Source organism: Hirundo rustica, chromosome 1 (genome assembly GCF_015227805.2).
Source record: "Hirundo rustica isolate bHirRus1 chromosome 1, bHirRus1.pri.v3, whole genome shotgun sequence".
In the NCBI taxonomy this organism is placed as follows: Eukaryota; Metazoa; Chordata; class Aves; order Passeriformes; family Hirundinidae; genus Hirundo; species Hirundo rustica.
In genome coordinates this window covers 103747511-103762577 of record NC_053450.1, presented here as the reverse complement: position 1 = coordinate 103762577, position 15067 = coordinate 103747511, and the positions used below count along the sequence as shown (strand labels likewise).

The 15067-nt window shown below is 45.8% G+C and overlaps 1 protein-coding gene across 2 annotated transcripts in view; it reads right to left on the bottom strand.

The window, feature by feature from the left end:
- VOPP1 (VOPP1 WW domain binding protein) overlaps positions 1-13965 on the bottom strand; it is a 64688-nt gene extending 50723 nt beyond the window's left edge. Inside the window, exons 1-2 of one of the 2 annotated variants that reach the window (XM_040064016.2) lie at positions 13819-13931; positions 10284-10395 (exon numbers count right to left, since the gene is read on the bottom strand). In XM_040064016.2, coding sequence (XP_039919950.1) covers positions 10284-10379 — 96 coding nt within the window. In that variant the 5' untranslated portion in view covers positions 10380-10395; positions 13819-13931. Of the gene's footprint in view, positions 1-10283; positions 10396-13818 lie in introns of both variants that reach the window. The other variant, XM_040064025.2, reaches the window with a different exon arrangement.
- Between the last annotated feature and the right edge of the window lie 1102 nt (positions 13966-15067).

Here is a 15067-nt window from a genome sequence, read left to right as displayed (position 1 = left end):
CATCCAAGTGTGAGCACCTCTGTCCCCGCAGGTGCAGGCAGAGCTGGCAGGCAGGAGCTGTACCTGGCCCAGCAGAAGGATTCCAGCCCTGCCAGCTGTCGCCACCATGCCGGCGCCACAGGCACAAAGGTGGCACATCCCTGCCATCAAATGGCTGCAAAAATGCCTGTCAGGCTGAGGGAGAGTTAGGTCCAGACACATCTGGCAAGCCTGTACAGACATGAGCTCAATCCCTTTGGAAGAGTAATTTTTTCCTGGAGATGGCTTCAGAGTCAGACCTCAGTCCTTCCTCAAGACCCAGGTGTTTACAACCCTCACACATGAGGGAGTCACCTTCAGGAAGATGTCCAGGGAGCCACCAGCAGGGCTAGAGTAACACTTGGCAAATACTGACATTGAGATTACAAGTGCCATCCCTACCACAGCGAAAAAGCCTGCCAAGCTTCCTCTAGGTAGTATCAGGAAACCCAGTACTAATTATCCCTTCATAACCTTGCTTCACATCTGTCTAAATGCTCTTGCTTGAAGGAAAGACATTTTACAAAGGGTTCCTGCTTTCAAGCCTCTCTAGGTATTTTTTAAAAGCTTGCTGCAGGAATATTTCAAAAGGGAACTTCTTAAAAGTTACTAATTTGGCTCCATCAGGCACTTCCAGACAGCGGGATATTTGCAGACACTGCTCATTTTTTTTCCTCTGTTGGACTTCCTTTTAGAAATCACTTTAACTGAATCTATTTAACTGAACTTGAACCTTCATAAGAAATTTAATACCTTTACAGTCTATTTTCTTCAAAGGGAACAGATGACCAATTAGGATTGGAGTTCGAACTCCAAAACATGGAGCCCATTCTGCTCCTTCCTATCAGTGGGAGTTCTGCCATGACATCTGATACAACCGTATACTTCAGATGAACCCCAGGGTTTCTGTCCCAGACTAGCAACCCAGGTCAAAGCCTGCATTTGGAGGTCTCAGAACAAGAAAGATAACATTAGTACTAAAGTCAATCAAATTACACATGCTGCACATGACATTGGCAAGGCAGACAAAAGTAAAACAAAGCCTTGTATGGTGTCTCTGTACCAAATTTAAAAATTGCCTTCATGCTGTTTTATAACATAGTTAGGCACCTTAAACCGTCTTATCCACATGAACCTAAGAATTAATGTTTTACTTTAATCCTAGTCAGGAGTTTACACACATACTTTTCATTAAAATTGATGCAAATGAGATACCATTTCAGTTTTGCTGGTTTTAAAAAGTTAACACAGTACATGAATTTTGGCTTCCTTCTCTTTTCACTACTTCACACTTGCCTATCAGTCCAGATAGGATTATTCTTAATGTATCTGTACAGGTGTAAATTAAACAGTTTTCACATTACAGAAGCTCCCGTAACAGCTCTAACACATCCTCACATGCTTTTGCACAAAACCTCTCAACTTTAGTCACAACTTTTTCCAGATGTGTTATTTGAGACTGAAAAATTAAGTCCATTAAGCATCTGAGAATTTACATGGCATCAAAATAATTTCATATTATTCATGGTCTGTGCCTACCCTTGTCCTCTACAGTTCACAGGGTGAACAGTCTCCTCTGCCTACTTTCCATCTGCATTATGCAACAACCATATATTTATTAAAAACATTCTCCTAACACTCTTTTGCCCTGACAACAACTGCAGCATATTCAAGGGTTGATACCCTACCGAAAGGAGAAGGCACAAATACCAAGGAGAAGGGGTCTGAACACAAGGCAGCGAACTGCAACAAGGAATCACCCATTCCACAAAGGGAATTCTTGGGTGAAGCTGCAAGCTGAACTCTCAAATCTCTACTCTAACATACAAAAACAAGAAAAAACATGCTAGGAAACAGATATTCAGGCAAAAAGAACAGGATGGAAACCTGTATTTCTTTCAAAGGAAAAGGATCTTAAATTTTATTTTTTTTAATCTGCATCCAACACCTAACTGAAATACATGGGAAATAGATTTAGAAGGCACTTTTAAGGGCAGATGATACAGCCTTTCCTTCTGCAAGTAGGGAAAAGTAAAGAAATGATGGGAGAGGCAAAACCCATGTGGGAAGTGGTTGTGCCAGGGCTGAATCACAGATGGAACTGAAGAAAGCCTAGAAAAGAAAAAAAAGAGGAAAGTATAGGAAAGAAAAATTAAAAAGAGAACAAGCAGGCAGCAGTCAGGGAAGTAGAAACTATCGCAAACCATGAAATCGGTAACAGAGAAATGAGAGAAGAAAGCCATCCTAAGCCAAGAAGGGTGGAGCAACAGTCCAGAGCAAGGTGGCAAGGAGGAGGAAGAAACCAGGTCAGAGCCAAAGGTGGAAAAAGGATTATGTGGCAGCTTGAAGATACGGCTAAAGAGCTTGAGCTTCAAGCAGCAAGAGATGAGGAGCTCAAAAAGCAATTCAAGGTAGAGAAGACGCAGCTGTAGCAATGAGAAAAAGTGGCAAACTGTACCTTCAGGACAGTGAATGCGAAGGCAAATTAAAACCACACAAAAGAAAAATTAAAAATAACCCAAGCCCACAACAAGAAGTAAGCAGCCACCCAGACTCCACAAGCTGATCCGAAAACTACAGGAGCATTTTCAGAGCCATGAACCACTGGCACTCAGAGAGTTGCTTTTGCTTGCTTCCTCCCCTGTCACAGCCTTTCATCCAGCTTCCTGACTTCTCCTAAGCTATCCTGAGCTCACCCCTGCACAGCCTTCTCAGGACTAAGAGACTACAAGGAACAGCATCCATCTCCTCCACAGTTTCTCCATTGACTTCAATTAGCATCAGAGAGCTCTTGATGGCTTTGGCAGCATCTGATTTTTATGAGCCACCTTCCCTTCTGCAAGAGAGGAATAAACCCATGAACAGAGATGCAAGTAAGAGTGGGGCTGAAGCACACATAGTTTTCTCAGTTGTCTCAAAAAAGGCAATGAGCTTTCTTGTTCCTCACCAGGATCCTGGAAATCATCCAGCACCTCCCAGACACTTTTCAGGGTGGGGGGAAGAGGTACTGGCAACTTCAGCATGAAAAACAGCTCTGGGAAGCAAGAGAAAGCAAAAATGGCCCCGATTCATGGAGAAGCAACATGTGTTCGCTCCTCCATCATCTGCTCTGCCAGTGCATTGCACAACCTCTTAAGGATTCCACAGGCAGGTGGCAGAGGCTTATCAAGAGCTGTTGGATACCTTCACTGCACCTGTGGAGCAGGTCACACCACAATGTGGGGCAGGGTGAACAGCAGCTGTGTCTCACCACAGCAGCACAGGAGCGACCGAGCTGTGAAGTCTCTGCAAACACACACAGCAGGCACAAGTATTTCACCCTGTGCCACTGCCCAGCACCCACTTTTTCCAGTACTTCATCACTGTGGATGGCTATCACAGAAATAAATGCATATTCACAAGCTATTCTTAGCGTTCACCAGAGAGGCGATTACCAAATTACCCAGTTACATAACCTCTTTTATATAATCACTACGATGCTTTTCTCCTTATGCAACATGGACAGTGACCGTGGCCGGCTGAAGTAGCTGCTTCCCCAAGGAGAGCTACACCGGCAGCTCCATGGGTGGATGTGCTGCACAGTGCAAGTGCACAGAGGAGTGACAGCAAGAGCCGCTTCAAGGCAACCAAACTCTTCAGTGTGTGTGCCTTCACCCCTGGGAAGATACCACCATCCCTGCCCACAGAGCTCCAGAAGCTGCACAGAGCAAAGGGCCCCTGCCCCTCAAGCTGCTTGAGACAGCAAAAGCAAAGGCACGCAGCACCCTCCAAGACAGTCTGCCCCAGCACTCACTGGAAGCAAGCGGGATGTCTCCATTGACTTTTAATGGTCTTTGGACAGAGCCCAGGATTAGGGATTTAATAAAAATAGGAAGTTAAGATTACTACAGAATTAAAACAAGCTTAATCCAAATCCCCCTGGCCTTGTGCTACAGCTGTGCCCGTAGGTTTTGTCCACAGGGAAAACCAGGTGAAGCTGCAACCTAAATGTGTTCCCACAGGATGCCTTGTGACAGGCATACATGCACAGCGAGCCGGCAGTATGGGTCAGCACAGCCATGCCAGGAAGTTTCACTAGCCAGGTTTTGGGTGTATTCCAATGTGTCTCCTACAACATTTTCAGGATCCCATCCAATGCCTTCTAGGAACACTGCAGGTACCTATCCAGACGATTGCCACTTACAAGATATAGCGAGACCCGATTTGCTAATATTCACCCTGGGCTTTAAGGAGTCAGCATCAGAAATATTACCCACCGCACATGAGAAAACAAATCTAAGACCTGAATTTCAGGAAACAGAAGCTCCAGGATCTACAGATCACCTGCAGATCCTGAAACACTTTTCTACCACCATGCTGCAAGTTCAGCACTAAGTTCACCTGGTTGTTTGGCACTGACATTATGCGAAGCCCCAAACCACCTTACGTTTTCCTCAACACTATGCAACTTGTAGTATCTAGCTATTATTAGACACTTATGCTTCCCCTGCTTCCTAACATCCCTAGAAATACAGGTCATCCTAACAAACATGCAGGCAAACACCCAGCCTCAGTGTAGCACTATAACATACTTTATGCAGAGACACATGCACACAGGTTCAGGAACAGAGACGACTATCATTTCAGCAACAGAAAAAAAAAAAAAAAATTAAGCAGCCTAATGTTATCTTACACTATCTCAAACTACAGGATGACCCAGTTCTGAAGAGTTTTAACCCAATCCCATTTGCTGTTAGTATTTCTGTATCTTTAGTCAAGAATCAGATCAGAGCAGAACTGGGGTCTCTGACACAAAAACCCACAGCACATGCTAGGGCCCATCAGGACAGCACTGCTTGATAGTTCAGGATCAACAGGCATCCTCTGCACCACTGCTGCTCAAAACATTGAAAATCACAGTTATTATCACTGATATGTTTGGGATAGGCAAGACAGCACTTAGAAACATCTTATGTCAGCCTGAAAAAAGCAGACCATGAAAAAGTAGATATAAAATTTCTTGCGCACCCATCCTCCCCATTTTTTTTGTAGGCTAGACAATTTTCTGACCATTTGAAAGCAGCATGTTCAGAGATCATGTGTCCACTCTTTTGGACTGAGATTCTGCCAAACTTAATGGCACTTGAACAAATAAGGGTGGACTTTTATACCCACTACCCCTTCCTGTAATTAGTTAAACCCCTGGCTCCAATTGCAGCAGGGAAGTAAGGCCCTGAGCTGGGAACTCACACTGTAAGACAGCCAGCAGTGAATTCCTGGATCTCACTTACACCAGCATTGAGAGAATTATCTGTAGCGATGAGCAATGTATTTTTCCCCCCTGAGGAGCAGAAATGAAAGAAAACACTTGCTTGACTCATCCTTGCCTGGTTTTTGCATCAAAAGCTGAAGCATGTACAGTCACCCACCAACCAGACTGAGAAGCGCCTGCTTCCACATTTACAGACATCATGAGCAAAGCAGAAAAGAATTCACTAAGTTAACAGGTTTCTATCCACTTAGTGGAGAGATTTAGCAAAATTGGGAAAAACAAAACTCTGAGAAACACCTGAGCAATTCCCCAGGTAAAGACCCTTACACTGTTGTCATATCACCATGTCTAAACAGTGCTGCACAGTTGGGTATCAGTCGCCTGTGATGACACTAAAGAGACTGTGCCAAAACTAGCAAGGTGTAATAAACACCTGGCCTTTTCTGTTTAGAAAAGGAACACCTCCTGTCCAGAAAGGGAGAAATATAGATTGCAACCAGGACACAGAAGAATTTTGCTGGTCAACCTACAGCCATCAGACATGCATGCAGAGAGACACAACGGTGCCAGCCAAAAAAACCCATTTACAACAACTCAAAAGAAGCCCATCTTTGCTACTACAGTTACTGATTATTTTTTTTTTTTTTTTGCTAGTATATGCTCCCTGTCAGAGCTCCTCATTTATTGAGAACCAAATCCTCTGGATCACAGGCACACTACCTGCTCTTAACCCCATAGCAGCACAAGTCTGTCACCGTAACTACACTGCTGGCAAGATCAAGCTAAACAGAATAGGTCTACAAAAGCGTCATGGTCCCTTGGGTGTTAGTGCCACTGACTGAGGCCCAAAAAGACGAACATGCACCAACAAAACATTCCCCTCACATCAAGTATAACACGTGCTACCCATCATCTTCAGTGTGCTGCCAGTGAGATCCCTGCCACCCTCCCACATGCTCATGTTCCTCTTATACTAATTTCATTTCAGGGTTCTCCACTTCTTCATACTCCCAGAGAGGATTCAAACAGACAGGAATGCATATAACGAGAAAGGCATAAGAAAACATTAAATGTAATTATCTTAGAAGGACAAATCTTTAGAGGTATTGTCTACATTCCTACAGCCCTCACATCTTATTCCAGCAGCAAGACCTGGGAAGGAAGGATTAATCCTCGAAACGATTGCCACCTCTGATGCCTATCAATGTCAGAGGTGGGAGACCAAGCCAACTGGCATAGCATCTTTCCCACTCTAGCTGGAAAAAGTGAGCTGCTTCCAGAGGGCTTGTGTGCAGCCAGGACCGAAGTCTAGGTACACTCCCATCACCCTTCACAAGCGGCCACTTTTCATTGCCTCTGAACTTTGAAACTAAGACCCAGATCACTTCACGGTCACTTTCAATGAAAGGCCAAAGTTCCCAGGGTTTTTTGAGACCTCAAATGAGAGAGGTGGAGTGAAGGATGCAGGAGAGGAGTGCTGTCTTTGTAGTTACCCTTGGCTGGACTTAAGGACAACAGTCCTTCCTATGCTGCAACTGATGCTGGACCTTCCCCAGAAGTACAGTCTCTATCCATGACCCTCCCCTGCCCCACAGATGGAGAAGGCTGGGGAGGTCATCTGCTCCTCGTTGAGCACTTCTGCTCTGAGAGACACTTGGCAGGTGATTTGGGAAAATGAGAAGACTACCTTTTCCACAACAGTATCTAATGGCATCTTTCAGGCAAAGGAAAAAAAAAAAAACAACCCCAAAACAGACTCTGCTAGCATCTCCTTCTATCAGAGAATGGAAAAAGTCTCCATGATTGCCTTCCACTCCAGCACAAATGTAGCATCATCTAGGGACACAGTTTAGCAGTGGATACGATTGGACTCAATGACCTCAAAGGTCTTTTCCAACCAAAAGGATTTTATGACTCCCATTAGGAGATACCTAATGTATTGAAACAAGAAGTGTGCTACCAAAATGAGCAGTACTGCTCCACACCATACATCCTCTCTCCTTCCTTGCAGTAAGTTTTATGATGCTATACCACAGCACAAACCTCTGCTGAACCAATTAAAAACTATTCCCTCTCTTGTTTTTTTTCCCCCCAGACCCTTTTTTGTGGCTCAGTCATCCATGGCATCAGTGGGTTGATAAGACCCTTTCGTGGTCCCAGGGCCACTAGAGCCGCAGGAGCTGGCAGAAGAAGGGATTAGAGACCACCTTTGCCAGCAACAACCCACACCATTGCATGAGATACAGATAAAAAACCACGTCTTGCTAGTTCTTTTCCTCTAAAAAATTTACCAGACTGAAAACTGAGTCATTGAGAAAGAAGGAAGAGATTTTTAGTTGAGCTATTTAAAACACAGGTGTAGCTAACACCTATTTAGCACAAAGTTAAAGACACTTCTGAAGAAAGATGTTTTTAACACAGCAGTGATAACTCTACCATTTAATATGTGAGAAACCTGTCAAGATACATTGTTCTCAAAAAGGAAAAAAAAAAAGAAAAAAGCATTCAACAAACCCAGATTCTCCTCTCATGACCTTCTGAAACACCAGGCATGGCATTTCATCTCATATCTTACTGTTCTGATATCAGGAAAGTGATAATATACACTAATTAAATATACACTATTAAAACTTTCCCTTGTCTTGAAACACTGTTTAACACCCAAGATGCCAGGCTGTGTCCCCAGACTTCAGACAGACCTAAGATTCATTTTCCAAAAAACACTATTCAAGCAAACAAACAAACAAAAAAAAGCTTTCAGAAAGGCTTTTCCTCTTGTTAGTCCAAAGAGAGTTTATATTTGCCGTAACAAACTCTAACAGGATTTCAACAGAACCTTCAGCAAAACAAACTCAGCTGCATTGCTGAGGACACAAAGCAACAGTGTTGTCAAAAATTAGACACAAAAAGTAAAATATGCTAGCATTATGTAATGGTTTTTCATATGGATTTTACTTTATATCACAACAAAATCAAAGAAAATTGGTAGGCACCCTGCCCCAGCATGGTATATTTTAAACTTTTTTTTTTTTTTTAATTCTGTAGCATAAATTTAAGCATTAATCTGTTTCTGCCTGTAAACTCAGCCAACACTAATGACCAAAGCAAGCCTCTATACAGGCATAGTCACTGCAGTTTTTCTAAGCCTCTTCTTAGTGGAGAAAATCAAAATGAATTTGTATTAAACCGAAGAGTTTCAATCGACCCCTTTTTTTTTCTACTGATTTTGACTAAATCCATTTTAAAAGAGCACCTGAAGTCCCAGGGCTTGCTTTGGCTGAGTTTAACCTTCCAGCCACGTGCATCAGCTGAGGGAAAAGTACCAAGAGGAAAGAGAGTCAGACAACTTCCCTTTTATGAAGAAAGCGTAACGGAAAGTGCTAAATATTTTTGACTGCCATATGAAAATAAAAACAGATTTTACAGGTGCTTCTTCTAATTTAAACAAAAAAAACCAAAAAAAAAAAAACCCCAACCAACCAAGCCCACAAAACCCCATTTCACCTCCTCTTAGAAGATGCAAATGACAGTCGGCCAGTCATTCCCTACCCACAACCGACATGAATCTGTCTCCTCCTCAGCAGGAGCAAAGTGAGAAAAGTGTGTGAGCTCAGTCCTCCCGCCTGGAAATCACAGCCCATCTCACTGCTGTCAAGAGGCAGGGAAGGCTTGCCAGCACCAGTTGGATCTCCAAACTAAAAATCGCAGGAAGGCTCTTTCCTGCCTTCACTCAGCAATGCTTTGCCACCAGCAGCAGGAGGGTAAGGAAAAAAAACCCATCAGAAATTGTTTAAGCTGCTAAGTCCGTTATGTAACCAAAACTAAAAAGCAGGAGAGGGTTAGTGGACATATCTACACGAACAACTCCCTAGCAGAATTTTTGGGACAGTATTTTCCCCTTATTCCCCCAACCCCCACTGAAAGAACAAGAGTTAAAACATCAATAGGGCAGTATCTGTACTTCACAGAGAGGGACATCGCAGAGACAACAGCACTGGTGTGCATGCACATTTGTACATTCAAGGGTACATACTCTCTTACAGTACTTTATTTAAAGGAAAACCTGATCACTAATGGATAGGAAAAAAATACCAGAAATAGGGTGGGGAGGGGAGGATGGAGTGGTCCCCATAATCCTCATGAATTCTTGAACTCCACCTGCACCTACCATGATTAAAATATGTAGGTTTTTTTCTTTAAGACTGGTGGGTTTCCTCATCCAAATGTTCTTGTTCTTACAAGGACTAAAAAAAACCCAACAAAAAACCAAAAAAACAAACCACAAAAAAAATAAACAAAAACCACAAACAAAACCTCTTCTGGAAGGAAAGAACTTTTTAGTTTCTCTGATTTGATAAAATCTCTCCTGTTGAAGTCCACTTACAAAAATAACACTAAAAAGCTCAACACAGCAGTTAACAAACTGAGGAGCACCAGCCAACTTTGCTTTTACTTAAATCTTGCATGACAGACTGTCGAGAGTATTTGAATTTTCTTTCAAGATAACACATTTTGCCGTTCCTATGACATGTCCATTTTCTTGTTCTTCTTAAAAAAGGCACTTGACTCTTGCATAGTATCTTTCATCTGACAAATTAACAAGAGGACTATATTGGTCACTTTCTTCAACCATTCAATTATCAGTCTTTCTATCAGAATCCACATTATAATTACTAAGAATTATGAAGAATTATAATGAGAAACTGTGAGTAGAAACATCAATGCTAGTACTTCCAGAAGTAAGGTTCTCAAATTTTTATAGCCACATGGAAACCTTTGTAGAGGATTCTCACAAACACCTCACACCACCTATAGAGACTACTACAGGCCTTGCTCACCTTAACTACGAAGCTCAACCTAAATATTCAAACACTTGCGTTAGCTCCTAGATTCTCCTGGATACAACATAGGGGCCAATCAGAGGTTTAGGCATCTAAAATTATTTGACAGTTTTGAAAGTTGAGGCTACCCAGCAAGCTTCTCTGCAGCAGTAACAATAAAACACCTTTATTACCACTGCAGCACAGACAGGGTCCTCTGTCGGCCTGAAACAGCTCTGTTCAGCTTCCCCATCCTTGAGATGAGCTTCAACTACTGAGCTGTCCTCCATCCATCACTTCTACAGCCTGTGAGAGAGAAAGCAAGCACTCAGTCTGAGAAGCCCCACAGAGACACCAGTGCCCTCATTCAGGCTGAAAATAAGCTTGCTTCATCAGGGGGATAAGGGTACTGCCTGTTTAGTTTTCTTTTTTCCCCATTCCAAAGACATCCCTATTCATTAAAGTCACATTTAAGCTCAGACAACGAAAGCCCTCAGGACCACCGATAAAAGAGAAGCAAAATATCTTGATACATATGCCCCCAACAGCCATCACTTCAAGGACCTCCTCAATTTTTTCCATGAAACTGAGAGACAACTGAGACAAATACAGTCCTGTTGACAGAACCACAAGCCATGCTAGCAAGCAAGACTACTGGTTATTTGCAGGGGCAGAAATCATACCCCAGTACTGTGAGTATACCAGATATCCAGGCTCCCGGTGAAAAGGGCATTTCAAGCAACTGCAGCTAATAACACACTGCTATCTCCAAGTAGCCAAATTAATTTGAAAAAGACAGATAAAGATTCAACAATCTTCATTTCTTCCTGCAAGAACCAAAATTACCTGTCAAATTGTCCACCTCATTTTATCTTACTTGTTGAACTGTTCAACTGCAATTAAGTTGTGTGCAAAACACATGGCTTCTTCGGCTTTTCTCCCCTAATAATAAGGTCTTCTCAGAGCAAGGCTTTCTGGCTCCTGGGGTTGGAGATTTTTCTTCCACCTTGGTCTTTCTGGTTGCAGTGCAAAAACCCTTGTCACACAAGAAAACTAAAAATTAATTCCTCTCTCCCACCACCACAGTATTCTGGGTGTTTCTGTAACTAGTGCATCTCAAGCTTGTCCAGAACAAGGACTGGCATCTTAGCATCAAGAGCTGCAATTCCTTATTTGTAAATCCTGCTTCGACAGCGATGCCTTTAGTTACCTTCATGAAACCACGCACCAGCACACAGGAGTTCCTGCCCCTCAGCCCCTCTTCTGCATCTTCTGCCTTTACATGAGGAACAGCAAACCATCACTTCCTCGTGGGAGACTGCCACAGCCAGCTAATGACTAGGCTTCAGCCTGAAAGCCACAAACACACACACTCCCCGCATCCAAACTGACACCCACCACGAAACTTGATGTATACTTAATTGTGAAGGAGCTCATTCCTTTCATCAGTATAACCAGAAATAGTGGTTTTGCAATACACGAACATTTTGCAACAAGTATTTTGGGTAATCTAACCAAGGAAAACTTGGTTAGGATCAGTAAAGTACTGCACTGAGCTCCGACGGACTAAATAGGTTCCTGCCCACAGTACCTGGGTAACAGTCAGAGCCTTCTGCACAATGATGAATGAAAACTGCATTTCTCAGCTCATGCTCTGTTCAATAATAGCTAAGATCATGTTGAAGCTGCAAACAGATTTAAACCAATTGCAGCAAAGTTATTTCAGATAATATCTAGTACAGAACTTTGTGCAGAAGACTGCAAAAGTTTCATGCACCAAAAGCGTTCAAAACAACCAGATGTCTCCAATTATTTAAACCTCCAGCACTCTCTTTTTGGGCCTGTAGAATACAGCCTTATTTACAGAGCATCACAATTTAATAGGCAACCTAAGAATTTCCAAGAAAGAAAAAAAAAAAATGCACAAAACCAGATGGCAAAACAAAAATATTAAGATTAAAAGAAATATGGGGGAAAAAGTCCCCACAATTAAAACCAGTACAAAGGCTTAAATACCAGCAACACTGGCTAGATCCAATGAGGTTTTATGCAAATTACTTTTTTCAGGCACAAATTATCTTTTTCAGAAGAATACATGTTAAGAGAGCAGAGATAACTAGTCAAAGAGATCCTGGAGGGGAGAAACCTTTTACAGTCTCAGTTGAACATAATTCCTCAGGGAAATGGTGGTGGTTTTTTAATTTAATCGACATTTTGCTATTCCTGCTTTCTGAAGAGCTGCTGCAGAGTCAAGAGCAATTGAGGGCCAGGATCAGGGCCAGGTTTATAGTCAGGGTAAGGAGATGCAAATCAATCAACTCGTAAAGAGTTACACTTATTTACATTAAGCAATGATTTTGATCTGAGTGTTTTAATGGGATGATGCTGGATGGCATGGCGGGCAACACACCAGAAATCATTCATCTACGTAGGTGGCATAAACATGTAGTAAACATCATTTTCATGAATTATATCCATTACCAAAAGCAGTAATTACAGAGTCAGCACCCTGGTTTCCATGTATGAGTTTGGTGGCATGCCAATTTAAAAAAAAAATAATTCATTTTCTGTCTAAACTGCTCCACCACAGAGGCAACATAGCTCTTTCACCTCTCTGACACTTTCAGCTGCGTTGCCTCTGAGCTTTATGAACGTAGAGATGTGCCTAAGACAAGTCCATGGGTGCTTCCGAAGTCACCCCAGCACCGCGCCGCCGTACATGTCCCGGGGATGATTCCAGCACGCTGGCAAACCTGCCACCGGGAGCTGCACGCGGCAGCGCGCTCGCACGGGTCTGTCCCAGGGGAGCTACTGATCCCCCCTGTCCACCCCCAGCCCCAAGGTTAAACCACAGACCAAGAGACAGCTGGCCCGCAGAAAACATCTACCGATCCGCCCGCTGAAAAAAGAGCTGCTTTCCCTGATCCGGGGTCATCCCAGCCCCTGGGAGGGAGGATGGAACTAGACGATCTTTAAGGAGCCTTCCAATCCAAACTGTTCTATGATTCTAGAACTGCGTGGTGCAAATCCCCCCTCCACTTAATGAAAGCTCATAATCCACTGTTTGTTCCGTTGTTTTAAGTACGAAAGCTGCACTACCCAGGCTCTCCCAGAAGTTTAACCACGCTGCTCGGTGTCGCCACGGCTTCTCCTGAGCTGACGCCGCCGCTCCTCTGCCTACCTCGCAATGGACACTTTGCCCACGAAAGGCAACTTCAAATGAAAATAACAGAAGCACCTTCCGTTTAACCCTTACTGACAGGCGCAGGTTTTGCGTCCCCAGAACAGTCTGCTGGGAATGGGTAGCTTCCAGCAACTTGCGCCCACGAGTACCGTTCCCGTGTTGCTCTGCTCCATCACACCGTGGACAATCTTCCTCTGCTCCAGCCGTAAGACCCCGGACACCCGGCGAGCCCGGCCGCCGCGGACGCCCGTGACCACCGCACCCGCAGCAGCGCCGGGTCTCGCCCAGCCCGCCCCGCAGCTCCCCCGCACTCCCGACCGCGCACTCCCGACCGCGCGCTGCCTGTGGAGCCAAGCCCGTTCCGGCAAAGACATTAACCCCAAAATAAATCGCCTCCCGCGCACGCCCCGCGGCTGGGTGCGGGCTGCAGCTCCCCATCGCCAGCCGCGCAGTTCGAGGTCGCGACCGCTGGCGTACCCCCGCGGGGCGAACCCGGGGGTGCCGCAGGCGCCGCGCGGCAGCGCTCCCCCCACGGCCCACCTCACCTCCCACAGCAGCGAGAGCAGCAGCGCGACCCCAGGGTGGAAGCGCTTCATCTCTCCTCCTCCTCCTCCTTTTCCTCCTCCTCCCGCGGCGGCGGCGGGCTCGTCCCTCCGCTTCAGGCGCGCACGGGCGCTGCCAGCCGCGCCATCCCCGACGGCGGGGGAGCTCCGGGCGGCAGCGCGCACGGCGGGCTCACGGGGAGCCGGCGGCGAGTTGCCCGTACCGGGGGCAGAAGGGCGAGGCGGGGTAGAGCGGCGGCGGGGCGGGGAGGGGAGGGAGGCGGGGAAGCCTCGCGGCAGAGCGGGGGCGGGCTGACCCGCCGATCCCCTCAGCGGCAGCGTCGGTGGCCGGAGCCGAGCGAAGCGGGGGTCGGGGCGAGGCGGAGGACAGCGGGTGCCGGGGCGAGCGGCACAAAGAGGCCGGGCGCCGCCGCCGCCGCCGCCGCCGCTGAGGGCGGGCAGAGGAGCGGCCCGCCCCGGCCCCGCCCCGCGTCGCTGCCCGGCCGGGAGGGGGCGGTGGCGGCGGAGGAGCGAGCTGGCGTTTGCCCCCGCATCTGCCCCTGCCCCGCATCTCCCCCTGCCCCTGTCACCGCCCCTGCACCCGCCCCCGGCCCGAGGGCACAGTCACCGGCTCCTCCTGGGAGCCGCCCGGCCCGCGGGTCGCCCGTGACCACGACACCCCTTCCCCGGAAGAGCGATCTTCTGGAGTGAATCCAGAGGAGGCCACAAAAATGCCCAAAAGGCTGGAGAATCTTTCCTACGAACATTAAAAGACTTGGAGCTTTTCAGCCTGGAGGAGAGAAGGTTCTGGGGACACTTTAAAGCAGCCTTCTAGTACCTAAAGGGGAGTCATAAGAAAGATGAGGAAGGATTTTTTACTTTTAGCGATAGACCAATGGGCAATGATTTGAAACTCTTAAGAGAGTCGATTTACATTGGACATGGAAGAATTTTTTTACAGTGAGTTTGGTGAGACACTGGAACCAGACTGTCCAGGAAGTTGTGGATGCCCTTTCCCTGGAAGGGTTTAAGGCTGGGTTGGATGAGGCTTTGAGTAACCAGGTCTTGTGGAAGGTGTCCCTGCCCATGGAATAATCTTCAAGAGTCCTTTCCAAATCAAATAATTCTGTGGTTCTATGATCCTATAAGGTGTTCTCTCTACCAGCCTGGTGGGTGGAAACAGGAGCTGTGTATCTAGGCTGAGCCCCCCTTGCCCATGTGGTAACCCTTCGCATTTCAGAGAACAGGTCTG